This window comes from Phyllostomus discolor, chromosome 13 (assembly GCF_004126475.2).
Source record: "Phyllostomus discolor isolate MPI-MPIP mPhyDis1 chromosome 13, mPhyDis1.pri.v3, whole genome shotgun sequence".
Taxonomy (NCBI): domain Eukaryota; kingdom Metazoa; phylum Chordata; class Mammalia; order Chiroptera; family Phyllostomidae; genus Phyllostomus; species Phyllostomus discolor.
This window is the reverse complement of record NC_040915.2, coordinates 25,538,699-25,565,618: the sequence shown is the minus strand read 5'-3', so window position 1 is coordinate 25,565,618 and position 26,920 is coordinate 25,538,699. Positions and strand designations below refer to the sequence as shown.

Below are 26,920 nucleotides of genomic sequence, written 5' to 3'. Positions count from 1 at the left end.
GGCACCCTCTTTTCTGCTTCATGACATCTCGTGGATACCTTTCCCTGTCAGCACAGAAAAAGCCACTTATTTGTTTCTAATTGTTGCATGCCATACTGAAGATTGTTATGAATGAGTTGTCGTTGTTCAACCAGGCTGCTGTTGGTGCAGAGTCGGACTGCAGCCAGCCCTCCGCTGTTGAAGCCACGTGTGGTGCGCAGCCGTCCGTGTGTGTCTCTGTGTGTGAACGGGAGCGACTGGGGACAGAGCTGCACAGTCCGTCCCTCTTGGTCGGACCGTGGCTGCAAAGGCCGTGTTTAATGAAAATTTCGATAGATCGGCTACTGTCAAAGCCCCCTCCAAAGTGTTTTCTCAGTTTACACTTCCATTAATTTTGTTATGAAAATGCCTGTTTTCCATGTAAATAACATTTGATTAGATTTGTTTTCCAGCCCAACAGCTTTTAACTTCTAACTAGAGCCATTTATTTACATTTAAGTGAATTACCGACATGATTTCAGTTTAAAGCGGGTCTTACCTGGAGCTTTCTGTTTTTCTCCGTGCTCTGTGCTTCTTTTTGCCTTCTTGGTTTCTTTTGGACGGTTCTTCTCTTAAACTCATTTTTTTCCTCTATGAGGTTGACAATCATACACTGATTCCAATCGTAGTGTTGCCGACAGAAGTGATAACATGCATCTTTGTCCTTTCAAGATCCGTCAGTATTGTTATTTTCCTCCCAGACCTTCCACGACCTTAAAACTAGACCCATTGAATCCCCTTCCAACATACGCTATTATCATGCATTTAACTATATGTAAGTTCATTAATTCAGCGTGATATTGTCGCTGTCGTATGCACTCACCATGTACTGAGTTTGACCACTTTTAATACCTATGTTTCCTTCTGTGTGTTTTATTGTTTCAGGTCTTATAGTTAAGCCTTCGATCCATTTTGACTTACGTGTGCGTATGGGGTCACACGGCACTCTAATTTCTTTCTGTTTTTCTTTCTGTGGCTTTCCAACTCTTCTGGCACCATCATTGAAAAGATTTTCTTTTCAACATTGTTTGCCCCTTGGTTGAAAATTAGTTGCCCATATACGTGTGAGTTTACATCTGGGCCCTCCGTTGGTCTTCCGTCGGTCTGTTTTTCTGCCCAAGCAATGCTGTGTGGGCCATTGTCGGTTTGTAGTATAATCTGAAGTGAGGCCGTATGATACCTCCGGCTTCCCCCTGCCTTCCATCAGGATTTGTTTGGCGACTTGGGGTCTTTTGTGGTTCTATACATATTTGATAAGTTTTTGTTTTATCACATTTCGCTCCTTTCCAGAAGTGGCCAGGCCTAGCCATCTACGATTCATCCTCTCAGCCCACTACGGGAACTTCAAAGTATTTTTTCGTTTTAAGAAAAATGTTCTGAAAACCAATAGTCATCATGTTGGGGTGGAAGCCCCCTTTATGAGCTCAGCTGGCTCCGCCCTCGCCACCCGGTCGCCATGGAGACTTGGCCAGGGAGATGCCTACATTCCAAGGTCTACAGATTGGCACGGCAAGCTGTGAAGCAGAGTAGCACCGGCTCTAAGGTGCAACCAGGAGACCAGGGGAGAGTGAGGGGTTGCCGGAGTGTCTTCCTGTGCCTACCTGGCTCTGACCTGGCTCGGGACCCCGTCTGGGAGCCCCCCAGAGACGGCGGTGGGGATCTGGCGGGGCTAGGAGCAGGGCTGCCAATAGCCGGAGGAGGGCGCGCTTAATGTGAAGGAAACGGACCTGGGGACTCCGGGCCCAAATCCTGGGACGGCCTGGCGTCCTGCGAGCCCTGGGGCAGGACTCCTGCCACTGGGAACAAACCATGCAGTTCAATTACACCACCCATGGGGAGAAAAACCAAAGCGCCCCCCAGGGCTATGTTGCCGCTCAATGCCGCGGGGTCCATTACCCAGTGGACGGGGACCTGCGGAGGTTCTGAGCAGTGGAGCCTGGCGCTGAGCCCAGACCCCCAGGAACCAGAAACGCTTGCCACAGGGGAGGACACCAGTTATCCCCCTATATCGTATTTTCACTTAATAAGTAATTTTCTGAGGCCAGAGAAGCCAACGAAGGCAGTGGTGGGGCTTATAGAAAAGACCGTGGAAGTGATGAAGCTGGACCACCAAATAAAAGAAACTCAAATCCAGCAAAAGTTGGTCATGAAGGAGATGGAGCTGCTACTCAATGAAAAGTTACCCGTCCAGGCTGAGACCAAGGTCATGCTGGTAAACCTGACCATGAAAGCTGAGGAGTATATAAGGGACATCGAAGATGAGTGCAACAGCGACGCCCAGGAAAGCGGTGAGGTCCCACAAACGAGACGAGAATCAGAATCAGCCACGCAATATGCGAAGAAAACTTCAGAGCTGAAGACGCCACTGCTCTCCGAGAATGGCAGGCTGGATTTGGAGCAGCAGCTGGAGGCGGGGAGGGACATTTCACTGGTAAAGGAGAAACAGCTCAGAGAATTGCAGGAGTTGCAGGCATTGCAGGAGGTGCTGAAGAAAGCCCGCGCTGAGACAGCGGCAAAGGCCCAGGCCCGGTACCTGCAAGAAATCTCCCTGTTGGAGAAGCAACTGGGTGAGCCGGGCATGAGCAAGAGAAAAGAAAGGCAGCTGAGGAGGAGGGTCCAGGCCTTGCAGGAGGCAGCAGAGATGCGTGCTTCTCAGTTGCACCAGCTCTACACACAGGAAGAGTCCGGAGTCCCACCAGGAGTTGGTGCAGACGGCCCAGGCCCAGCAGGGCAGCCAGGAAAAGACTCCCCAGAGCCGGAGACAAATTGAGAAGCAGGGGCTGCAGCAGCTGCTGCAGGAGCAGCGGACCACGAAGTGCTCATTCCCCCGGGGGTGAAGACTACCACAGGGTGCGCCAAAGACCACGTTGTTCCCCAGCCACCGAACTGAATCAAGGCACAGTAACTTCTAACTTGTCACAGATTCAATAAACGCTTCAGCCAGTATTTAAGTGCTGCATAATAGGAAGACTTGGGGATCTCATTGCTACTATAAGTTAGCGTGTGGAGGATGTTAGTGTGAAGGATTAGGTGCCTTTTTCCTAGCTGAGCCACTAGATATTGTTGTGAACAGCTTCCCTTAATTAGGTTTTTCTTTAATTAGCTCCTGTTGGTAAGCAGGACGTTTCCAAAACCTCCAGACAACCCAACATCATTTGCCAAACATGCACACATGACACAGGAGTGAGAAAACCACCTTGAGGAAGTGAAAGGAAAATAGTTGTGTGACTTACTCCATCTCACTGAGTCAGATTTTCTTCACAGAAAAAGCACCTTTAAGAACAGCATCTCCGACGGACTCTACACTGTGCTTTCTGCTCCGTAATTGACCGATAATCTGTGTGTCCTCATTCCTTCGACCAACTCAGAACACAAAGGCAAAGTGTCTTTAAGTTTTTCTGAAGTCTGAGCCAGCGACCAGGTAGTTCCTTCTGTAGTTTGCTCACGAGTGAGGAGGTTCTCCAATAACAGATAAGACACAGATAAAAACAATGTGATCGGGGTCACATTGCTTCATGTTGGACTCGGTTTCTTTCATTACCAAGAGAGAGCAAAGTATTATCTCTAGGTTAGAGAGCACGTTCATCTGAGGCAAGAACTCTGTCTGTTGAGTCCCTTCACAATACTTTGTTTTTTTAAAAGATTTTATTTATTTATTTTTAGACAGAGGGGCAGGGTAGGAGAAAGAGAGTGAGAGAAACATCAGTGTGTGGTTGCCTCTCACGTGCCCCCCACTGGGGGCTTGGCCCACAACCCAGGCGTGTGCCCAGACTGGGAATTGAACCAGCAACCCTTTGATTTACAGGCTGGCGCTTAATCCACGGAGCCACACCAGCCAGGGCCTTTCACAATACTTTATACAATTATACTAGAAATAAAAATTAAGCAATCAGTACAAGGGCAAACATAAAGTGTTTCATTGGCTCTAAATCAGACTCCAAGCTTAGAACCCCTTGGGCTGCAAGGAGGTGATTTGCAGTCATGTCCGAGGGCTCCCCCGCTTCCCAGGGGTCACGTCACAGAAAGTGGGGAAGGATTCCTTCACTTCCAGGTCATCAGGGCCTCCACTTCTTCTGCCAATCAAAGTTCCGCTTAAATCAAAGTTCTCAGCTTTGGTGGGTTCTAGACTTTTGGCACTTTCCCCTCTAACTTTAGGAGGAATCTCAAATCACGGCTGTTAATCAGGATCATATTTAATCACAACACCATTTTTTTTTTAAACAAAGGTGAACATAAAGTAACATTTACTTTTACAGAAAGACTCTGGTGGCTGCTTGATAGCATTGATTTATTTCCATTCAAAAAGTTGACTCTCTTTTATGTCGATACATTTAACCCTGAGGAGGGTAGACCCCGGGAGGTCTGACATCTGTCTGCGCTGAGTTGAAGGACCGCCATCGGAAAGAGAAGTCGTTTGGTTCTACGTGATTCCAGAAGGCAAATTGAGGACTGGGAATGGAAATGCCAAGAATTAATTTCTATCTACCTGAAGAAATGCTTTGCTAGCGTAACAGAATGATCATTGGTGGTGAATATTTTGGAGAGTAAGATTGTTTTTTTAATTCTCACCGGAGGATATGTTTTTATTGATTTTAGAGAGAGAAAAAGGAGAAGAGAGAGGGAGAAACGTTGATCGGTTGCCTTCTGTACGTGCCCTGACCAGGAACTGAACCTGCAACCTTTTGGTGTATGGGACGATGCTCCCACCAACTGAGCCACCTGGCCAGGGCTGGAGAGTAAAATTCTGATCACCTGGCATGCATTTGCTCTGCTCTTCCATGTGGACTGATTTCTCTCATACCTCTTTCCAGCCCTTGCAGCTGACGCATAGCCCATCTAGCGATGGCATGCAAACCGAACCTGAGGAATCTGAGCACACTGTCTAACTCAACCCCCACACCCTGCCCTGTGAGTCAGGGATGGGCACAAAACCCAAGTTAGGCCAATGAGCAAAAAGATACCATCCCAGGACTTTTGCATTAGCTAGGATGCTGGAGGCTGCAGCCTCCATTGTGCCCCACGAGGGTTGTGTGTGTGAGAGAGAGTGGACCTCAGACACGGGAATAAAAAAACCAACCCGGTGACACTGGTTGAGGCCTGATCATGCCGGGACTGCAGGGATGATCCTAGGTTTCATGCTCCGTGATATGAAGAAATAAATCCCCATTTTATTTAAGCTAGTTTGAACTGGGTTTTCTGTCATTCGAAATGGAACCGAAACAGGTAGTCAGCTCCCCACGCCCAGCTCTAGTCACACGGAAGACAATGGCCAGCCCTCGGAGCAGACACGGAGGGGATGCCTGGGTTACGCGAAAGGCTGGCTTGCAGGACTTCCGGCTGTAAGTTTTGGCTTCTCCAAAACTGTTCTTTACTTTTCTTCTGCCCAGTGGACTCTTTGGTAGCTTCAAAGAGACTCCGGAATCACTCGGCTGATCATCGCTCAGGGCCAGGCTGTGTAGTTCATCCGTGTCCAGACCTGGGATGCATATTTAATAGAGAACTCTGTAATGCTGGATCCCGGGAAGAGTGATTTATAGAAAGTTAGATTATTCACTTTGCATTAAATTAAGTTGTCTTGTTTAGTCAAAACAAGGCTTCCTGACAGATTTTCATCACGGCCTTGGCTGAGTAATGAGTTTCTTTGCCAGGATGAATTATTGGTTAGACCTGGGTATCATCTGCCTCGCAGATGCAGAAAAACCATTTAATTTTAAAGATGTTCGTATTCAGGCACACATGCAAAAAGAAGTTGTGAGTACCGTGTTTAACACTCCATCATTTAATCACTTCATGAATATTTATGGAAACTGGAGCTGAGTTACATCACAGTCCTGGTTATTTTTAGGTGCAAATAAGTAAGAATCCACATCTGTGGATGTAAACATTTTCTCCCCTTTTGTTGTTACCATTATGTTTGGTTGGGGTCCAGATGCTTAATGTATTTTTAAAAATGGGAACATTTCTTTTCAAATCAGTGGAAATGCCAGGTACTTAGAAATGATGCCTTACATTTGTAAGACGTGTTTAATTTAATTTTGTCACATGTTTTCATCTCCATCTCCTCAATGGATAGTAGTCAATTAGCATTTAGCATGTACCGCGCAGTGCTCTGGGAACATTACATGGGCTACGTTATTTAATTCTCACCAAACCCTACAGACTCACTACTGTTTTATCCCCCTGTTGTAGATGAAGAAGCTGGAGTGTTGGGAGGGCAACTCGCTTGCCCAGAGCCACACAGAGCCAGGGTTTAAACCCAGATGTCCTGACCCCGGAGCCCAAGCTTTTAACCCATGCCCTAAACAGTTGCTACAAATCCTATGGTTATTAAAAATTTCATACGTCCCTAGAGGTGTGGCTCAATTGGCTAGAGCATGGTCCTGTAGTGTAGACCGAAAGGTTGCGGGTTTGATTCCCGGTCAGGGCACATACCCAGGTTGCAGGCTTGATCCCTGATCCGGGCACATGTTAGTAGGCAACCAATGGATGTTTCCATTCCACACTGGTGTTTCTCTCTCTCTCTCTCCCTCTGCCTCTCTCAAAAACAATGAAAACATGTCTTAAGGTGTGGATATAAAATAATAAAATGTAATATGGCCACCCACACGGGAATCTAGAATTCTACCAGTAATCTTTGCGAAGTCCTATGTTACCATCCCAGTTATCAGAGGAGGAAAGTAAGCCGCAGAGCTAAAATAATGTGATCATGGGTCACGTTGCTTTATGTTGGGCTACAATTTTTTTCATTACCAAAAAAATATATATCAAAGTATTATCTCTAGATTAGATAGCACTTTCTTTTGAGGCAAGAAATCTGTCTTTTGAGTCCCTTCACAATACTTTATACCGTTATACTGGAATTAAAATTTAAGCAGTAAGTACAAGCGCAAAAGTAAAGTATTTCGTTGTCTGTAAATCAGACTCTAGACTTAGACCCTGGTGGGCGGGAAGGAAGGTAACGTCCAGTCACCTTTGGAGGCTCCCCTCCCCTTCCCGGGGGCCGCATCCCAGTTCTGGAGACACGACCTGTTGCCCGAAAGTGGGGGAAGGATCCCTGCGTTTTCAGTTCTTCACGGCCTCCACCGGGATTTCTGTTACCGAGCCTGAGGTGGGCAGTGTGGGGTTTCTTGAAGACAAAGGTCTCAGTTGCTTTTGTGCCAAGCTCGGGCCCAGGGATGTTTATTTACCTGGGTGTGACCCCCGAGGACTAGAGTGAAGCCCCACTAAGCTCCCAGGCAGCCGGTCCCCTCTCCAAGATCTGGCTGCGTGTCTTGAGTACCACACAGGCAAAGGTCCCCGCTACTTTGTAGATCATCTTTATTTCCTTCTTGTTCTTGTGGCATCTCCTCTTTTTTCTCTCGAGTCCACCTTTCTTTTTTTTTTAAAGCTTTTGAATTCCTTTTTAAAAAAGATTTATTTATTTATAGAAAGGGAAGGGAGGGAGAAAGAGAGAGAAAGAAACATCAATGTGCGGTTGCTGGGGGCCGTGGCCTACAATCCAGGCATGTGCCCTGACTGGGAATCGAACCTGTGATACCTGGTTCGCAGCCGGTGCTCAATCCACTGAGCTACACCAGCCAGGGCTGCATCCACCTTTCTGCTTCAAAGGCATCCCACTCTCTCTATGCTCCCAGTTGCTCTCTTGCTCCCACCCTCAACCTCCAAGTTTGCCAGGGAGCACCAGAGCCTAGAAAACGAGAGTCCAGGATGTCCTGAGGACAACTTCTGCTCTAAACTTTGCAACACAAACCCCTCAGAAGTGCGGGGCACAGAAGTCTCACTGCTTGGCCTGGGCAGCGTGGTGAGACACACAGGAAGGAGAAAATACAACTGACATCTCAGTAAATCATCCTGCCACCCAAGGCTTTCCTTTCACCCCCTTGTCGAAGAAGAGAACCAGCAAAGCAGCCACGATCGAGTCCTGCTCGAGTCCAGGGTGTGTGCTGGTTTCCAGTCCAGGTATTGCCCTTTAAAGAGATGTGACCGTGCTGACGAGGTCTGAGCTGACCTCTTCGCAGGAACTGGGGATGCTTGCGTGGAGACTAGCTGGAAGGCCCCTGGGGAAGAAGGGGAGGGGCTTTCCAGGGAAGAACCGGTCCCAGTAGCTAAGTGCCTGGAAGGCAGGTCTGTGATCGTAAATGGAGCCCCGTGGAGAGGTGAGAACTGCCATCGGTCGTCTAGGTAATAGGTATACTCAGAGACTAGAAGAACATGTTTCAGGGTGTTATTGCAAAGGCATATTTAAATATAATTAGGGGTGACGATCTTTAAGGAGATTTTTTACCCTCGGAGTCTATGTTAAGAGCAATCAGCTGTGCTCAGAGCCACGTGGCTTGTGGAACACGAAGGTGGTTTTCACTGAATCATAAATACCAAGGACGCCAAATTATTCATCTTCATTGAGTCTGTGTGTGTGTGTTGTCCTTCTCTCTGGGACGGAGCCAGGTCTCCTGACCGAAGCTCAGGCTCCCAGACACAGGAGACTTTAGAGTTCACCGGGAGGACTCCCAGAGGCGGAGTCAGGAAATGCAGGGGGCCAGAGGCCCCTGGGTAAGTGTGAAGTCCTCCAGCACAGCAGGACTGGCAACAAAACAATGAAAGCCGCAAAGGTCAAGAGAGGCCTGACAAAAGGGCCTTGTCTAACCCAGGGGTCAATGAAGGGGAGAAGTTCAGGGCATTTTCATCGGTGATCTGGAGGCTTCTTAGCTGCTACTGTTGTCATTGATAGAGCTGTAAGCTGTCCCTGTCCAGGAGGGGCCTTGGGAGATAGTCTACTTTGAAAGTCTTCACGCCCCACGTGGGGAAAGGTGATGCGGAGGGGGCAGCGCACGTGCCTGACATCAGACTGATGAGCGATTGCACCTGGAACAGAGCCCCCGCTGCAGGGTGAGCCTCCCTCCCCCTGGCGCAGGGGGAGCTGGGGATGGCACGCTTCTCCGCAGGAGTGTCTTCCCGAAGCCTCAGCGTCGGACCAAGATTTCAGACAATACGAAGTTGTGGACGTTTTGCAATGCTAGGCTGACGAGGGAGGGGCTCCTCTTTTCTGCTTCCTTGTATTCAACAGCAAACATTTCTCATTAGTGCTTCTCAACATTCACGTCATTCAAATCGCACGTGTGTATGAATTGCCTGGGAATACTGTTGAGACGCAGAGTCTGTGGGACTGGGCTGACGCCTGTGATTCTGCATTTCTGCCCCCTCCCCGCCAGGTGCCGCTATAGGTTTCACACAGCTGACAGGTGAGGGGCGCGGCAGCCAGACCCCCGGCTCAGCCTCCTGAGACTCCTAGGATTGGCTGCACCACCCTCTGCCACTCCATGATCTGCACCTGGTGGACACACCTGGGTCAGGGCCTCACGGGTCCCCGTGAACACTTTATAAGGAGAATGAGCCCAGGCAGCCATTTCCAGTGCGGGGCCCTTTCTGCATAGAGAATGTTCCCCGCGTCAGAGTTTGGGAGCAAGTCTCATTTCGGTGGAAATTCTGAAGAGGCTCCAGGTAAGGGAATTTGGCAGAATGCACCGTTGCTATTGGTTCTTATCCCATTTAATTCTAAACTCTCCCAGACACTGTCTTGCTGATGTTTGTTGAAAGGAAGTGGGGGACATTTTCAGAGGGTCCAGCGGCTTCCTCGTTGCTCCATAAATCCAACTGAGTTCCATCAGACCTTCTCACTATTAATACCGCTCTCTGGCCCCCTCCCCCCCACCAAGAAAACCTATTTGGAGCTAACAGAGGTTCATTCTGAGAATTTCATTATCGTGGTGCCATTCATATTCATTACTTGCCCTGTGTGGGCGGCAGACAGTGAGGTTCTGAACAGTCCCACTGGAATAAAATCACAGGGTTAATAATCTCTGCTCTTTGTGAGTAATTGGAAAAGTGGTATCCTGGTAACAAGACATTAGCAGAAAACTAGTTTGCACCAATTTCCATGGAATAGAAGTTAAGTAGTGACTAGAATAATTTCATTATAAGTTCTATTCTCCCTGGCTAATGCCCAAGAGAGACGCACCCGTGGGCACTGCTCTCTGAGACCAACCCCTTGTAATTTAGAAAGTGTCCCCCCACAGCTAGTTGGTACAAATACTGGCATTAAGAGCCCCTTTCTTGGCTCCAATAGTGGCTGTGCACACTAGTTGGCATTTTTCTTCTTCCCTTAGAGCAGGAGTGTCAAACTCATTTTCACTGGGGGCCACATCAGCCTCATGGTTGCCTCCAAAGGGCCGAGTGCAAGTTAGGACTGTGTAAACGTAACCCCTCCTTAACTGGGGGCAAAGGAGCTCGGTGCTGCCACCGGATAAAACAAGGTGGAGGGCCGGATTTGGCCCGAGGGCCTTGTGTTTGCCACCTGTGCCTTAGAGTGTAGCGATGGCTCCATCTCAGCACTAGGACATGAGCTGTGTTGATTTTTACATGGTAAATGGTGTTGACTGTACAGAGAGTTCGTAACTTATTAGTCAATCATGTATTGGTGGGCTTTTCAGGGTGTTTCTTCTAATGGGTTGGCCAAAAGTTCCATTATGCTTTTTTTTCCACGTTTTATTTTCCAATAAAATACACGTTTTTCATTTCACCAATAACTTTATGGATTTGGGTATTTAGAGTATGTTGGCTGTCTCCCACTAGTGGCTTCCAGTGGGTGGAGGCCAGGGGTGCCGCTAAACATCTTCCAATGCATAAGACAGCCCCACAGCAAAGAATTATTTGGCCAAAATGTCACTAGTTCCAAGAAACTTTGTAAATTGCTTTTGACATGTTTGAGCAGTCGCAGCACCTTCTCCATATACTGCACAAATGATTTTTTGTGTGTGTTTCAGTTGCATTTTTACCTTTCTTGAAATAATAAAGCATGATACACTGAAACTGTTGTATATTTTCTTCCATTTTCAATATTAAAATGGCTGCACAAAAATTCACCAATTTTGATGTTTTTTTAATATGCACTGATACGACAGCTGTCACAATACAATCTAACAAAATTGTTTTGAATGAAGTTAAAGATAACTAAGCCCTATTAGAGATATTGTACAGAAAAAACACAAGGAACTTTTGGCCAAACCAGTAGTTTCAAGAAGCAGACAGAGTGGGAGCAAGGGAACAAGAGAGCAGAGTGGGAGCAAAAGCTCAGCTTTCCCAGAAGCTAGATGAAATAACAGCCTGTGTGAAAGCTAGTCAGGTCTGAACTTTGGAGTCTACTGGAGTCTCCCAGAAATCCTTACTGGGAGGAGGACATTTCTCCCAAACTGGGGGCCCTGAGGCCGGCGGAGAACTGCAAGGCTGTTGTCGGGCAGAGGAGTGGGCTGCTAGCGCCGTCAGAGCAGAGCGGGGCTGAAGGGGCGGGCGGCAGAACACAGACGTCCTTGGGGGCGGCAGGACTCACCCCTGGCTCAGCGAGAGCATTCATGAGCTAAGGGTACCTTCACCGGGGAGAGAGGTTGGAGGTTACTGACTCACCTAACAACTGGCCGGACACCGTCACCAAGCAACCCTAGTACACGGTGGGAGAGTTTGCCAAGGGAGGGAGGCTGAGACTGAGGTAGAGCCGTTTCCAGAACCGGCTGGCTGAGCAGGGCTGCTCCGAGGACCCATCTGTGCCTTTCGGTTTGTTTTGCAGCAGTTGCATATGTTTGCTTGTGTGGATGCATTTGCTCTGTTTCAACACCTCGTATGTAGCTAACGGGGCTCGGAGCCTGGCAGGGGCTCTGCGTTGCAGCTGGTTCTGATTCTGTGCAGTTCCGAAATTGTTACCCATTTTCGCCCGCGTGTCTTGCTGTTCCAGACAGCTCGCTTCCAAACGCCATTCCTGGCAGCCGGCATGTTCCAGACAGAGCCTCGTGTCCATCATCTCGCATCCTTCCGCCTTGTCCGCTTCAGAACCTCATTGTCTCCTGTCTGTACTGCCCCACCAGCCCCCCAGCCGGCTCCTCTGCCTATGGTATTTTCCCCGTCGAACGGTCGAGGAGTGCTTCCAGGGAACTTTCTAAATCACAGCTGCAATCAAGACCTTCCCTTTCTCCGCAAGCTTTGATGGCTCCCCTTGCCCAGGAGATGCCATCGCTATTCCTTACCTGGACGTTTAATAGGTTCTGTGGGCTGTACATCAATCCTACACCCCGCCCCTTTCTTTCCAGGTACAGCTCTTACCATTTCCCATGAGTGCCACTACTCTTCCAGAATGGTCGGAATAGAGGCCAGCGTCCAGGTCCTCATCACGGCCTTTCTAGTTTATTTCCCTGCTTTTCATCCTGCCCCGCAGTTCTAAAAACACGCCCCACAACTTTAGTAAACCAGAATGTATGGGGATTGGTCTTCCTGGGTCCATCCCATTTCCTATATCATTAGAATTTTCTTCCTCCCTCACACATACCTCTTCTGGATTTTGTTGTTAAAAATCTGTCCAAACGCTGCTTTCTACTCTCTCAGCACTTGCTAAGATGACCAAGAGAAATATTACGAGAACAACATTGTGAACCTCACTGATCACTGAGGAAGACTCAGAGTTGGGAAGAGTTGAAGCGAGCAGGCTCAAGGGGACCTGGCCACACCGATTCATATTGTCCTGTAGTGTGGCTTCCTCTGTAGACACGGGGCAGCCACCTTCAAGGCACAGTGCATGGGAGCCGTAGGGAACCCTGAATTCCCGTAGCTATCACACACTTCCGTGGGAGAAAGTTAGAAGCAAAACAATGTTTGAGCTAATATTTAAAGACAAAAATAAAGACAGGAGGTGCTCACGTACATGCAATCTACCCAAGGAACACTCTTCCATGAACACCTTTTCTTATTTGTTGCACGTTTGTGTTTTTTTTTTTTTCCCCTAAAGCAAACCAGAGCTAGACAGCAGTGAGAGCGGTAAAGACACTTGCTCAGGAACTATTGCAATAGGGGGTAGGGAGCTTGGGATAGAACTGGGCTCCATTTCAAGTGCAACATGGAAGCGTGGGGTGGTCTGTGAGTGGGAAATGACTAATCAGAAAACATTGGGGATAAAGGGCAATTTCTGGATAAATCAACAAGAGTGTTGGCTCAAGTCAGGCCAGGCTGATGTGATGGTACCTTGGGGATGGTGGAAAGTAGGAATCTGATTAGATATGGAAGATGATGAGACACTGACTCAGCAAGGTCCTTCCTCTGGAGAACCAGGCCCCAGAATGGGAAGGGCTTGGAGAGGCCTGACTGCAGGGTGAGTAGGGGAGAGCCTTGGTCCATGCTCTCTGATGACTGCTCTTCCCGAACAGCTTCTGTTCTGCCCTCTCTGTCTGTTCAAACGATGGCTGCACGTGCATAAAAAAAATTGTTGGGTGTCCCAGGGCACAAGGCATGTTTTGTGTGGGCCTTATAATGTGCTCGCATTGGTCTCAAGGAAACGCAGAAAGGATTTTCTGCTCTGGAGGCTTTTGATTTGGGGACGAGGACTCGAAACTCTCTTTTATTAGCCAAAGGATATTGGAGTTACACTGAAGTGTATTCACTTAAACTTGGAAGGCTCTTCTGTCCATATTCTGGAGAGCATTTCCAAACGCGATTACCTACCCCTTTACCATCTGCAGTGTATAGACAAACAACAACCTTCCTCCAGATAATTTGCTGGTTATGGCCTCCTGAGGACGGAGGTGAGGCCTTGGGGGAACAAGAATGAAACAGCCGCGTGGACCGAGAGGCGACTCTGTTCAAGGAAACCGAGTCCACCCGCTGCGTGTGCACAAACTCCTCGCCGTGAGAGCGCCGCGTGCTCAGAGGGGAGATAATTGAGTTGAAGATCAGTCTTATTGATTTTTGTCTGAGGCAGTTATTTTGATTCACTTCCAAGTTCGTTTGTGTGTTTTGTTTTGTTTTTTTCCACTACCACTAAGTTTCACTTTGCCAATATGCTTCACAGCAAAAAACTGAAGAAAAGTTGGGGGCGAGGGGAAAGGAGTTAGGCGTTTCTTTCTGCGTAACTCTCGCAACTATCACACTGGATTTATAACCCAGTCACTTCTAGGCATTTGTCTTTGGGTTTTACATTTCCCCCGTTGGGATAGCTGATATTTACATGCAAAGTAATTTAAAATAGCACAAGCTTTAAGGCATGCCAGATAATTGCATTTTTAGTGTCTTTTTTTTTTGTCTCTTTCACAAATGATTTTTTTTTTACTATCTTTGCTAACAGTACATTTTTGTATGCCTTTTCCTCATTTGTGACAAATATTTGTTGAATAGATTTGGATAAACACTGGCTCTCAGCTTTACAAAGGGAGGGGAGATTAGGAGGGCTTCGTGGTGCTCAGCCACCAGCATTTTTATAGAGTCGGGCGAGTCTCCCTGGTTCCCCGGGAAGATTAGTGTCAAAAATAGAAGAGGGGCTGTTGGAGCTCGTGGCTCAAAATTGACCCTGTTTTGGTGTGGGGGGAAAGGGGGCAATATTTTAGTTCTATATGGCTTATATCATATGAAAAAAACATTTAGAAAAACGACATCTCTGGATAGCAAAACCATAATTGGATATCTTAGAGAAATTAGATGGTAATTCACTCCTAATGAGTTCCTAATAACACTGCTAAGAATATGAAAAAGAAAACTCTGCCATTTCTACATTTTTCTTGGTCAGGCACATACCTATGCATATAAAACATATGGGTATTATATATGTATTTAGTTCCCTTTCCCTGAATGATGAGTAGCTATAAATTGGCACCCTCACAAAATTGTATTTACTGCTTTAAATGCTTTTGCCTAAAAAAGCATCCAAACTTGGGATCTTAATTTTGTTTTTTTTTCACGTTGTATTTTACTTTGAGTCAATCTATTTTCTGTCTTTGCAATTCTTGCTCAGGACAAAAGGCTCACAAGTAGAAGAGAGCGTTGCTATTAAAAAGCGACTTTGGGCCTGCCTGTCTGCAAAAACTCTGAAACAGTGACACGGCATCGCTCGATTATTGATCGTGGGGGCTTGTCTGAAGCACATCTCGGAGGAGGCAAATGCATTCAGAGAGGCTCGTGAATTGCTCTGAAAATACCACGAGAACACGGAGTCCTGAGGGCTCTGTCCTTTGTCCCCTTCGTACAATATTGACGGGGCAGGTGTGTGAGAGAGCAGAGACGGGTCCCAGACAGGAGATGTGTAGGTGGGTTTCTCCGTCCTGGTTGCCAGAGAGTCCGCAGAGGCAGGCCAGTGCGATCCGAATGTCGCTAACTAATGTAGCAGAGTTCTCCTCCTGTCTGCTCACCTCCTCCTCCAGAAGTTAGTAAGGGGATGGGGTCTGGGGGCCTGTCTCAGGCAGGGGAAGAGCAGATTTCTCCACAACATCTTATTCCTGCTGGAAACTTAGACCTGTCCCCCCTCTGAGTATTGCAGAGGCACGCAGTGGGAGAGACTCCAGATGACGTAAAGTTACCAGACAGGCTCCGGTGTCTGAAATGCCAGTTGGGGTTATGGACAAGGTAGATTTCTGAGTTGCTGAGTATCTTCGATCTCTGCTTCTGGGTTTCCTCCCGCCGGCTGACCTCTGCTCTCTGAAGCCAGTGGACAGGAATTAGAATGCTGCTTTTGGATTCTGATAGGTTATCTCCGGATCACTAACGAATGCAAATAGGATGAGCTGCTTATGGTAGTGATGAGGTGAATATGAAAAAAGCATGCCAACCACAGTGTAAGAGTGTGCTAAGTGCAATCAAAGTACAGTTGGGAGGCAGTGGGCAGTACTGGTATTAGCATTAATAACTTGGGTCTAAGTTTTGTAACCACATCAGTCGTGGGATCGAAACTCACAGCTATCAGAGATGCGTTAAGATAGTCTAAAGATTACACGGATTGGATGTCAAAATTTCTTACTTTAGATCCAACCTGTAGCTCCATCTTATTTGTGTGGGGAACCACGTCACATCCTGGACCCACTGTGAAAGGACAGTGCTGGCCTTTCTTTGGTTATTAGAAATACATAAGGTGGTTTTTTGTTTGTTTTGTGGGATGCTTTTTAAAAAAATTTAAATTTATCCCTGGCTGGGTGGCTCAGTTAGTTAGAGCATCATCCTGTACACCAAGGGGTTATAGGTTCGATACCCAGTCAGAGTACATATGAGAGGCAACTGATCGATATTTCTCTCTCATATCAATGTCTCTCTCATATTGATGTCTCTCTCTCTCCCTCTCCCTTCACCTCTCTCTAAAAAATCAATAAAATATATCCTTGGGTACAGATACAAAATTTAAATTTAGTGGGATGATATTGGTTCATCAGATCATGGAAGTTTCAGGTGCACAACTTTGTAACACGGCAGCTGTGTACTCTATTGCATGCCCTCCCCCCACCCAGGGCCTGCTGTCCTTCCTTCACCTTATATCTGACCCCCTTTGCTCTCTCTGTCCTCCTCTACCCCCCATATTTATGAGTTTGGGTTTTTTGGTTTGTTTTGTTTGTCTTTTGTTTTATACCCCACATATGAGAGAAATCATACAGTATTTGTTCTTTTCCTACTTATTTCACCTAGCTTAATACTCTCAAGATTCATCCATATTGTTGCAAATGACAGCATTCCATCCTTTTTTGTGGCTGAGTACTATTCCATTGCATTCCCCCACATCTTTATGGTAGCACCCTCATTCCCCGTGGCCCACCCCTGCCCGGTGCGTGGAGGCGGCCCGTGTTGGTGGGCCGAGAAGCTCAGTGTAAGTAGCAGACTACTGCCCGTGCGTGGCTCAGAGGTTACGTTTTTCAGAATAAAATCCAGTGATGCTCTGTGAGAACTGTTACCTTGGCCCCAGCGTGATAGACTGACATGCTCATTTTCCTCAAGGAATTGGACAGACGTAAATGTAGGAATCAGAAGGGAGAGTCTCATCCAGAAAGGCCCATTTCCTCATTTTACAGGCGGGGAACTTACGGGCACGGAGGGAAGGGCTTGCCTCCATCACACGGCAAACCTGCGGCCAAGCCGGGTCCCAGAGGCAGCGAAAGGTGAGGATTTCGGTTTTGCGCCAGACCCTCCCTGCATTTCTTGTTAGCAAAGTCTGATTGTCAGTGAAGCCCCAAAGCCCAAATCAGAGGGCAACGGGCCTAGGTGCCCACCAGCCAGCCAGCGTCTAGTGTGCCAGCAACTTCAGACCCCCTGCAGAGCTACCACATGGCTCCGACACAGCCTTCTTTCGGCGCGGGTAGCTGCCCAGTTGACGAAGGTTGTTGTGAGTCCGAATTCCTGTTGTAATCGGCAGAAACTCAGTCAGCTTCAGCTGGTTCATTGTCTTCTATAATTAGTAAGGATGAGAGGAGGTGTGAGAGGCAGGGCTGTGCTCACGTCTCTCTCCATTGCTTCTCACCTTCCAGAAGGCTGGCTCTGTGCCTCTGAACAACAGTTGAGGGGGCGCTGGCAGTCCCAGACCTCCAGCCTTCTAGTAGCACTGCGGCAAAGACAAGAGACGGTCATTCTCACTGGTTCCAGCAGGTGCCCCTGAGGGAATAGAAAGTCCTGTCATATTCTAACCCTGAACCAACCGCACTAGCCTTGGATCCAGGGTTCTCTCATTGGGTGAGAGGCTTGACTGGTACCTCAGAGCTTAGGGGACAAGGTGGGGAAGGCAGTTTTCATAAATGTGCGGTAAAATGCTTTGGTCATCGCAAACCACAAATACCCAGTCCAATCAAAGCCAAAGTATTTAACACAGAAGATGCTTACAGCTGGAGTTCAAACATGCAGAGTAGGGTGTAAGTAAGTGAGGAAAACCTCACGGAGGGCGTAGGACCTGAACCAAATGGGAAACGTACAGTGTTGCAATAAAACTCTATTTACAACACAAAGGGCGCAATGTATTTGGCTCACAGGCTGCAGTTGGCTGACCCTGTTTTCGCTCATCTCCTGCGTCCATGCTGACTCACCTGCAAGCCAATTCTTTACCCAGTCACCAGAGCAATCATTTTCAAGGTGCATCTAGAACATGCTACCCTCTTGCAGCTAAGACAGCAATGGCTGCCGTGTTTGTTTTGGACGGAGGGTGAACTCTCCGCCATGTGTGCAAAGCCACGCCTGCTCTGGCCCCCGGCTGGTTCTGAACCTCCTCTCAACTCCTTGTCCTTCTCGAAGGTGTGCACCAGCTGATCTGGGACATCGTCTCCTCTCCTGGGGACTCACACAGCTCTGTCCTGTCTCAGGGCCGAACACATCCTGTGACCCACCACAGGCTGTTCCTCCCCTTGGTCCTTTTCCTTCAGTTTAGCTAAACAGAACTGTCCTCACAGAGGCCACTTGTAATCACCCTGTCTGATGCGGGCTGAGTCCCCTTCCAACAGTGCTTGCTATCCCAACACTATGTGTTTTTGTTTTTGTTGTTTTGTTTTTCAAGGCACTACCACATGTAGGGTTACCGACTTGTTTGTTTGCTTCAGTTGGTTCCTTCCCCTAGATTGACAGCTCAGGGCAGGTACACCTCATACCTGCTCCATTCACCCTTAGTCCCGAAAAAGTGCCAGGTATTCAGTGGAGCTCTATAAACGTCCTTGAATGTTTGAGCAATCGGAAGACTGGAGATTGAGTTTCATTCCCTACCTTAATCTTACCTGACTTCATATGCGAAATATGAGCTGGATACATCACAAAAGCCAGGCTGTCCAGGGCTTCTAATTCTCGTACCAGCTGGTCTCTCTCAGCAAGTTGAGTTTACTTTAAAAAACAGGATACACTTTGAAAGCACAGAGACAGACAGCTGTGTGCCTCCCACCCGGATGCGAATAGTCCTACTTTTATTTGAGATTCTTTCTATAGTATAAACATCTTAAGTTAAACATTTTTAAAACATTTATGAATTAAAGAGAAAAATTTTTTTTAAACAGCAATTTATTTTTTTCTCAGACTTTGTTTCCTGGAGTGGGAGTTGTTTCTCAAAACAGCCTGGGTGAGAAAGGACCACGTCATCTGTGAGCACAGGTTTCCTGGGCCCCTCACAGCAGGGTAATTTGGAAGTAATCTTCCGCCCACTTCCCAAAGAGAGGAGGAAGCCAGATCATAACAATGCGCAGTTAGCTCCTTTCGGATAGTTTTCAGTTTGGTGTCAGGCAGGAGCTGGAAACCTAAGCGGATGGACATAGGCAAACACGGAGCAGGCTGTGTAGCCGAGGCGTCTTCAGTCGAGGGGGAGACAACTCGGCGGTTGTTCATGGTCTCGTAAGCACACAGCGACCCCTCGGAGGGTCAACTGCTTCCTCCTGCCATACAGAAAGATAATGTGCCTTTGCCGCTCTCCCTTACTTCTTCAGCGTTTTCTCCACCCCCTCCACCTTCCTTCTCCGTTTCGCCACTCACCTCCTTGTCTTTCTCTGATGCTGACCTGCGTGCTGATGGTCTGCACAGAGCTCTCACACGGCCCCTGTGCCTTTATTCGCTCTGGGACCAAGGGAGAGGAAAAGGGGTGCCCGCAGGCGGGTCACGGTGGTGGTCCCAATGTGCCTGCAGGGGACTTCCAGATATTACGGTCCTGACACCCCACACAGCCTGCCCCAGCCACAGGAGGTCAGCGTTTCACATTCCCATTGTAACGGAGGGCAGCCTGGGCTTCAGGGCAGCTGTGCCCCTCACTACCCAGAAGCTGCCACCGGGGGTGTTGACCGGCCCCTGGCTGTCGGTCTTAAGTTGCTGCCTATGAGGCACCTTAGAGAAACCCTCTCCTGGGTTGGGGGACAAAAACCCCTTCGTCACAGGAAACCTTAGCGAGGACCCCAGTATAACCCAGTGGCAAAGAGCTGGGTTCAAATCCCACCACTGCCAATTACTGACTGTGCGACTCTGGGCCAGGTTCTTAACCTCTCTATGCTTCAGTCTCCTCATCTGTATGGTAGGAATATTAATAGCATCACCTCATGTGGTTGCCATGAGACCTGAGTGAGAGAACACGGGAAATACATAGCGCAGCTCCCAGCATCCTGGAAGTCCCTGGTGAACGTGAGCTCTCACTTGACACCCGTGGGAGCTGCGCTGCCGTTGGGAGCCCTGCTGGCTGTGTCTCCTCACTGCTCACGGGTTGCGTCCCTAGGACGTTTTCACAGGTCCCCAAGGACTCTGTAGAGCTCAGCGTGGACACATTGGGCTTGCAGGACTTCCCTGGGGCAGGGGGCGGGGAGGGTGGACTCCTTGGTCTGCTGCGGACTAACAGGGTTTTCCTTCTGTAATAAATTTGAAGATGAAATCAGTGAAGCAGCTTCCCCAGGTGAGTTACCAGGAGTGACTGGTAGTGGCCCCAGACAGAGCCACCTGGGCTTTGCTAAGGGCCCAGGGGGAACGGGAATGGGAACAGGGACAGGAAAGGTGGCCCACACCTCTGGCTCACCCACTGTTGGTCAGCACCTAACCAGACAGTGCCAGGTGTATCTTGCCTTCCAGAGTTCCTCGTCTTCCTTTTGTTTCGGAGATTTGCTAGGAGGTGGGGGCCCTCAGCTGGCTCCGCTCGGCTGGCAGACCCTGTGCAGGCAGAGGGCCTCATTTCCTGCAACGTGGTGCCATCCTCCCTGTGCTAACTCATCACCGGCATGACATCAGCAGCCCCAGATTTCCTCCCTGGTGTCCTTGGAGGCTGTTTAAGAAACCCATTCACCGCCTCCCCCGTTTTTGCTCCTCTTCATGCGAGTCCGGTTCTCTGCTGCACATTCCCCTGGCAAGCTGACAGCACCATCTAACTTCTTGCTTCCCTGCCCTGGTCTGCTGTCTGTTTTTGACAACCAGGCTTCAATCACAGGCAGCCTGGAAGGGGCCTATCCATCACGCCGGGCACCTCTGGCCAGGCACTGCTCCGAGGCTCTGGGCTGTCTGGTTGCCGTCTGACCGGCTGGGTTCATCACCTTTTCCTCCAGGTCTTCCCCGGTCACACCGCTGCTCCTCCCTCAATTGTCTGACCATCAGTCACCTTGGGTCGTTGACATCCCTGATGAAGCTACGCTTTAGGGAAGCTGAGGTGTCCCAGTATTTATCAAGGCGATTGGCACGAACGGGCACATTAGCTATGCGGGACTGGGAAATAATCCGACATAAGTGTTGGTCTCTGCCCTGGGGTCCTGGCATGGAGCTCCCCAAGCCCTCGGGCACAGGGTGCCAAGAGAATCTTTGTTCTTACGTTTAGTCTAACACTCTGCCCATTTCTGGATGTAGGGCTCCTGAAACCCTTGGGATTTCTGAGGCGATAGCAATGCCTTTGTTCTAATGAGGTGATATCATAGTTATTGAATCTATTGGGGTGACATTGGTTAATAAAATTATATGGGTTTCAGGGTACAATCCTATCATACAGCATCAGTGTATTGCGTTGTATGTTCACCACCTGAACACCATTTATCCCTGCCCCCCCTTACCTTCCTCTACTTCCCCCCAACCCCCTGTCCCTCTGGTGATTGCCGTACTGCTGTCTGTGTCAATGAGTTGTTTTGTTTTGTATGTTTAACTCCCTTCAACTTGTTTTACCCAGCTCCCCAACCCCTCCCCTGTAACAGCTGTCACTCTGTTCTCTGTCTCTGTGAGTCTGTGACTCTCGGCGGGCTTCTGGGTGGGGGCTGGTCACCAGAAAGACCAGCTCCATTCCCCATTCTCCAGGGAGGGGGGAACAACTCGGAATGGAGTTAATAATGGATCAGACCTCCACGATGGAGCATCTATGAAATTTCACTAGTGTGAGGTTCGGGGAGCTTCTGGGTTGGCGAACCATCCAAATGCCGGAAGGGTGGGACACTCAACTCCACAGGGACAGAAGCTTCTGTACTTGGGACCCTTCTGGACCTTGCCCTATCTCTGCCCATGGCTGTTCCCCTGTGTCCTTCATCATACGGTGTCTCTCAGTTTAGGTTTGCCCGGCGGTTTCTCGTGATTGCATTTGGGCGACTCATGCTTGGCCAGAACCCTGCACCAGCAAAAAGTCATTCTTGGGGTTTCCCATCTGGTAGCCCCTGATATTCATCTGTCCATCCTTGGCGATGTTAATTTTGGCCACCCAGTGAAGGTGCTGTCTGTTTTACGCACCGTACAATTACTCACAGTTCTTCCTTGCACCTAATCAGCAAGACCGTGAGAAGAGCCTGCTCCCCCTCACAATTTCCCTATTGATGTAACATTCTTTGATACTTTCTGCTTGACCCAGTCTTTATTAAGATGTTTGCAAAATGCTAATTTTCTAATTCTACCCCACCTTCCCTATTCATTAGTCGGCCCTTAGCATTTTACTATAATTATTTTACTTTATTTACCTACCTACTTTTTACTGGAATGACCTCACGAGTCCCTATATTTCCCCCCGGTGGTTTATAATTCATCACTGTCCTCAATGATTTTAGGGGCCAAAGCTGGCTCCAGTGTCTTTGGGACATGCCCTCTTCATTTCTGAGCCGCTCCCCACTTCCCCGCGTATTCTAGGATACTCTGGGCTCGCCTCATTCCTGCCTGGCCCTCACTCGAGGGTTAGCCGTTTCTCTGCGGAGCCCTGGTCTCCTTCAGTGGGGAAGGGGGTGGGAGACCCACACCGGGGTGTCAGGGAGGCCCACTGCGGGGGGGAGGCCGGTGGGCTTTAATCCTTTCCGTGGACAGAGTGGACTCTGATTCCTGTTCTCTCTTCCAGCTAGAATTCCAGTTCAGTGCAGAATAGAAGCAGGGATACATTTTTATCCCAACTTTAGAGTGAGTGCCTCTGTCATTTCACTACTAAGTGTACTATTTGTTAGTTTTTGATGTGTTTTTAATCAGATTAAGGAATTTTTATTCCTGTTTTGCCGATTGTTTTATCATCCTAAATAAATGTTTTTATCAATGTTTTTCTGCATGTGTTTATTTTCCCCTTCCATGGCTCTATTAAACAATTCTTGCAGGCACGGTTGACTGCTGGATAAAATTGCCTTGCTAATATTTTATTTAGGATTTTTGTGTCCTTTTAAAAATTTTATCCTGAAATCCCTGTTTTAGAAATTTGATTTTTTTATGCTACATTTTGAGCAATGTCTTCAGCTCTTTTAGCTCACAAATTTTCTCATTAAATATGGTTAACCTCTATTTGTCTCAGACATCGATAATACTATATTGGAAATATTGACTATTATGTGTAATACATACAATATATAAGAATGAAAATATTTTTACTTCGAAATTATTTGGTTCATTTTTAAAACTACCAGTTCATTTTTTTAAAAAGGTTTTATTTATTTGTTTTAGAGAGAGGAGAAGGGAGGGAGGGAGAGAGAGAGAAACATCGATGTGAGAGGGAAACACTGGTCAGCTGCCTCTTGCACATGTCCCGAACCCACTGCTCGGGCATGTGCCCTGACCAGGGATCGAACCGGTGACCTTATGCTTTGCAGGACGATGCCCAACCAACTGAGCCACATGGGTTAGGGCCTATCAGCTCCTCTTCGATAGTCTTCTGATCTTATATCTTATTTTAAACAATTTGTTGATTGTTTTATCATAAATAAATGTTTCTATCAATGTTTTTTCTGCATGTGTTTATTTTCGCCTTCCATAGTTCTATTAAACAATTCTTGCAGGCATGGAGGCACGGTTGACTGTCATTTTTGAGTCTCAGTCTGATGTAATATCTTGCATCCCTGGAGGGGACGAGGAATCTAACTCTGTCACTCTTTCTGCTGACTCTCCCTCCTGGTGGTTCCTTTCCTTGCGTGTATAGTGATCAGTGGTTGTAAGAGCATGTGAGGGTGGTTTTAACCTGAAGATGGTTTTTCCCATAAAGGACTTGCTGTTTTGCTTCCCGTGTGAAATGGAGTGCTGCCTGTGTTGGGGTCACTTTAGTTCATTTTAGAGTCCCTGCATTTATTTGGCGCCATTTAGATTTAGCCTTCACTCCTGGCTTGCCATTAGCGTGAGGTCCGGTCTTACCATGGACACACTGTGTATGTGAAACGCTTCACCCTCTGTGTGGCCCTACTGTTCCCACGTGCTTCCTGCTCACCGTTCTCGTTCTGTGGGCCCACGGGTGTTCTCTTCTCTTTGTGAATTCCCCTTGCTTCCCGCAAGTCTAGCAATGAAATTACAACATGCCTGCCTTACGTGGGATTGAGTTGTTTTGAGGGGATGGGCCTTTCAGAATCTGTCTGTAGTACTGCTGGAAACTAAAGATTATCATGCTTGATTCTGTTCTGGTGACTCTCTTAAAAAACAAATACTTCCTTCTTATCTAAGCCTGCAGCAGACAATGATGAAAGAGGCAGTGTCAGGATGACTGTAATAACCGTGCCCCCTTAGAATGCGGGGGATGCGGCATCCACAGTAGTCACTGGTGTGGAGCAGTCCCGGTGTCCCCGGGCTCACAGCGTCAGGACCTTCTCGCTTGTTCCTTGGTGAGCCTTCCATTCTGCGCCCTGAGACTATGTCCACCGGAAATTGATCTTCCCGGCCCACTGCTCTGCCTTGTGGGGTGGTCTCCTGTTCACATTACTCTCCTTGGCCCACCAGTATTGTGGGCATACAGGATCACATGCCTTACTGGGTAGCTGGCTCAGCTCTTTTCTTGACTGGTAAATGATGTCTGGGGGCTCGAGCGTGGTTTTAAGTTTTGAACAATCAGTTACTTTTTATTCATTCATACTGTTCTGTTGCTGAAAACAACAGACTCGGTCTCTGGACAGCCTGAGGATAAAGGTTGTGGCTCACAGGGGAAGAATCGCTGTGGGAGAATCGTTGCGGAAGAATCACTGTGGGAGGATCACTGTGGAAGCCAGAGAAGGGTGGGCACCAGGGGAGCTCTGGGAACGTCAGCAGCAGAAATTCACGGACTTTCTCTCTAGGGCACTGCCATCCATCCGACTCAGTAATCAAACAGGCTCCCGGCCACTCGGATCTAAACTTCCGATTCCCAGGGGAGAGAATTTGGCCCAAACAAGGCTCCGGGTTTCCTGAGCTCACTTTGACTCAACTGGGTGACAGGCTCATGGGACATAGACGTGGCCTTTGGGCTCAGGTCTATCACTGAGTATTAGAATTTGTCCCCCCCCCCCCCCCGAAAAAAAAATTATTGAGGGCTGGGCAGCTACTATGATTGGTTTGGGCATAGAACACTTGAACGTAAGGAATAGGATACAGATGAGCCAGGTTGTAGGGCTGTGAGTGTCAGAACTCACCTGGGAATTCTCACCTCTTCCCAAGGAGCTGGCAGTTTATTGCAAGGATGCTTACATGTCTAGTTACAGACAAGTAGGTTTATTTGATACACAATGTTGTCAAATAAGCTGTGGATTTGTCTAAGTTTTAAATTGGATAGATTCTTGTCAAAGCCAGTAAGGAAAGCACCAAGTCTCATGGATGGCCAGTTGATAAGCATTCCAGTCTGATGGGCTTTGCACCTAAAACTCATATAAGTGACAGAACATTCTTAATGCTGACGAATTCTGGTTGTCTTTTTGGATTATCCCTGAGAAGGGGAGACAGGGCTAAACATTCTTCTACAGTAGCAGGCTTCTCCTTTCAAGGACTAAAAGACGAATATGCCTTTCTTTTGTAAAATTCCATTATTTCTTCTATTATGGGTCTGTTCATTTTTACACCTGGTTGTTTGGACATAGAAAGTAGGAAATCTCTAGCCATTTGTTTTCTTGCTGCTCTTGTCCTCCCGGCGTCATCAAGTGGTATGCAGCATCATGATTAACAGCGCGAGCTTGGGAGCCTGACAGATCTGGGCGTGAGTCCTCGCTTCGCTCCTCGCTGGCAATGACCACGGGCTCATAAAGCCAGAGAGTTTGGGCCACGTTAGGTATGATAGATATTTTCCAGGGTTGGTCCTCGCTAGTATATTTTTCTTGTGTGTGTGGCTATGTACATATAATATCTATAATACCTTTGTCCCGCTTTTATTACTTACCATTATATCTTGGAAGTCCTTTCTTATCTGCCCATAGAAGTCAACCTCAATCTTTTTAATGGCTGCACAGCATTACAATGTACGATTGTGATGTCCTTTACTTAGCTCGTTCCTCACCAGGGGATGTTGAAGTTGTTTCCAAATTTTTCCTGCAGCCTTTGGTATTCGCTTTACCCATGTATGAGGACACATCTATTGGGAAGTAGTGCCCAGAATATAATGACTAAGTCAAAGAGAATGTGAATTTTAAAATGTTATAGTTGTAGCCAAATCGTCCTCCAAATGGACTCTTTACACTCTGCCAACAATTGTGCAGGAAAGCCTGTTTCTGACACTCTCACCAACAGTTTGTTTTCAAACGTTTTTCTGTTTACTAGGATAAAGTGTCATGGTTTTAAATTAAATCTCTTTAATTTTGAATGTGCATTTGCACATACTTTTAAAAGCAATTGCATTTTTTTTCCTGCCAAGTGTCTAGTCCTATTATTTGCACTTTTTGGGGGGTGTGAGAGCGTTTGTTCTGACACTGATGCCAGAAGTTTTCATAATTTGAGGAATTTACCTGTTGTATCATGTTGCATTTTCCTACCATATTTGTCTTTTTACTGTTTTGAAAGTTTTACATAGTCATAGATAATAACCTTTTTTTTTTTTTTTAAGGTTTTTGGGTCATATATCTTGCTTTATACCTTTCCCTGCTCCAATATTATCTTTTAAATTGCAGTGTTTTCTTTGACAACATTAACAAATTTATCTTTTTACCTTTAGATCCACTGGAATCTGTTTTGCTGTAAGTGGTGATGACAGCTCTGTATCTCTGTCTCCCGCTGCCCGTGCCCCTCCCCCCCCCCACCCCTGCCAGTGCCCGGCCAACTGTCCCACCACCATTCATTGAATAATCCACATTGTCCCACTGCTTTTAAATGCTCCTTTTTATCATGTAAGAAATTCTTTATGGGTGAGATGGGGTTGGACCTTCAGCTCTGTTTCATAGATCTGTCTTTTCCTGCAAAAACCACAGGTGGAAAGTTACATGCACTGGCTAGTCTCCATCCCGAGTTTACATTTTAAATTTTCCTGACCATCTAAATC

At 47.6% G+C, this 26,920-nt stretch overlaps 1 protein-coding gene across 1 annotated transcript; it reads left to right on the top strand.

Annotated features, from left to right (window-relative positions):
* The first annotated feature begins 1,882 nt into the window (after positions 1-1,882).
* On the top strand, positions 1,883-2,788 carry CCDC121 (coiled-coil domain containing 121). Its single transcript, XM_036014502.1, has one exon. The coding sequence runs from the start codon at positions 1,883-1,885 to the stop codon at positions 2,786-2,788; it is 906 nt and encodes a 301-aa protein (XP_035870395.1).
* Positions 2,789-26,920: the final 24,132 nt, after the last annotated feature.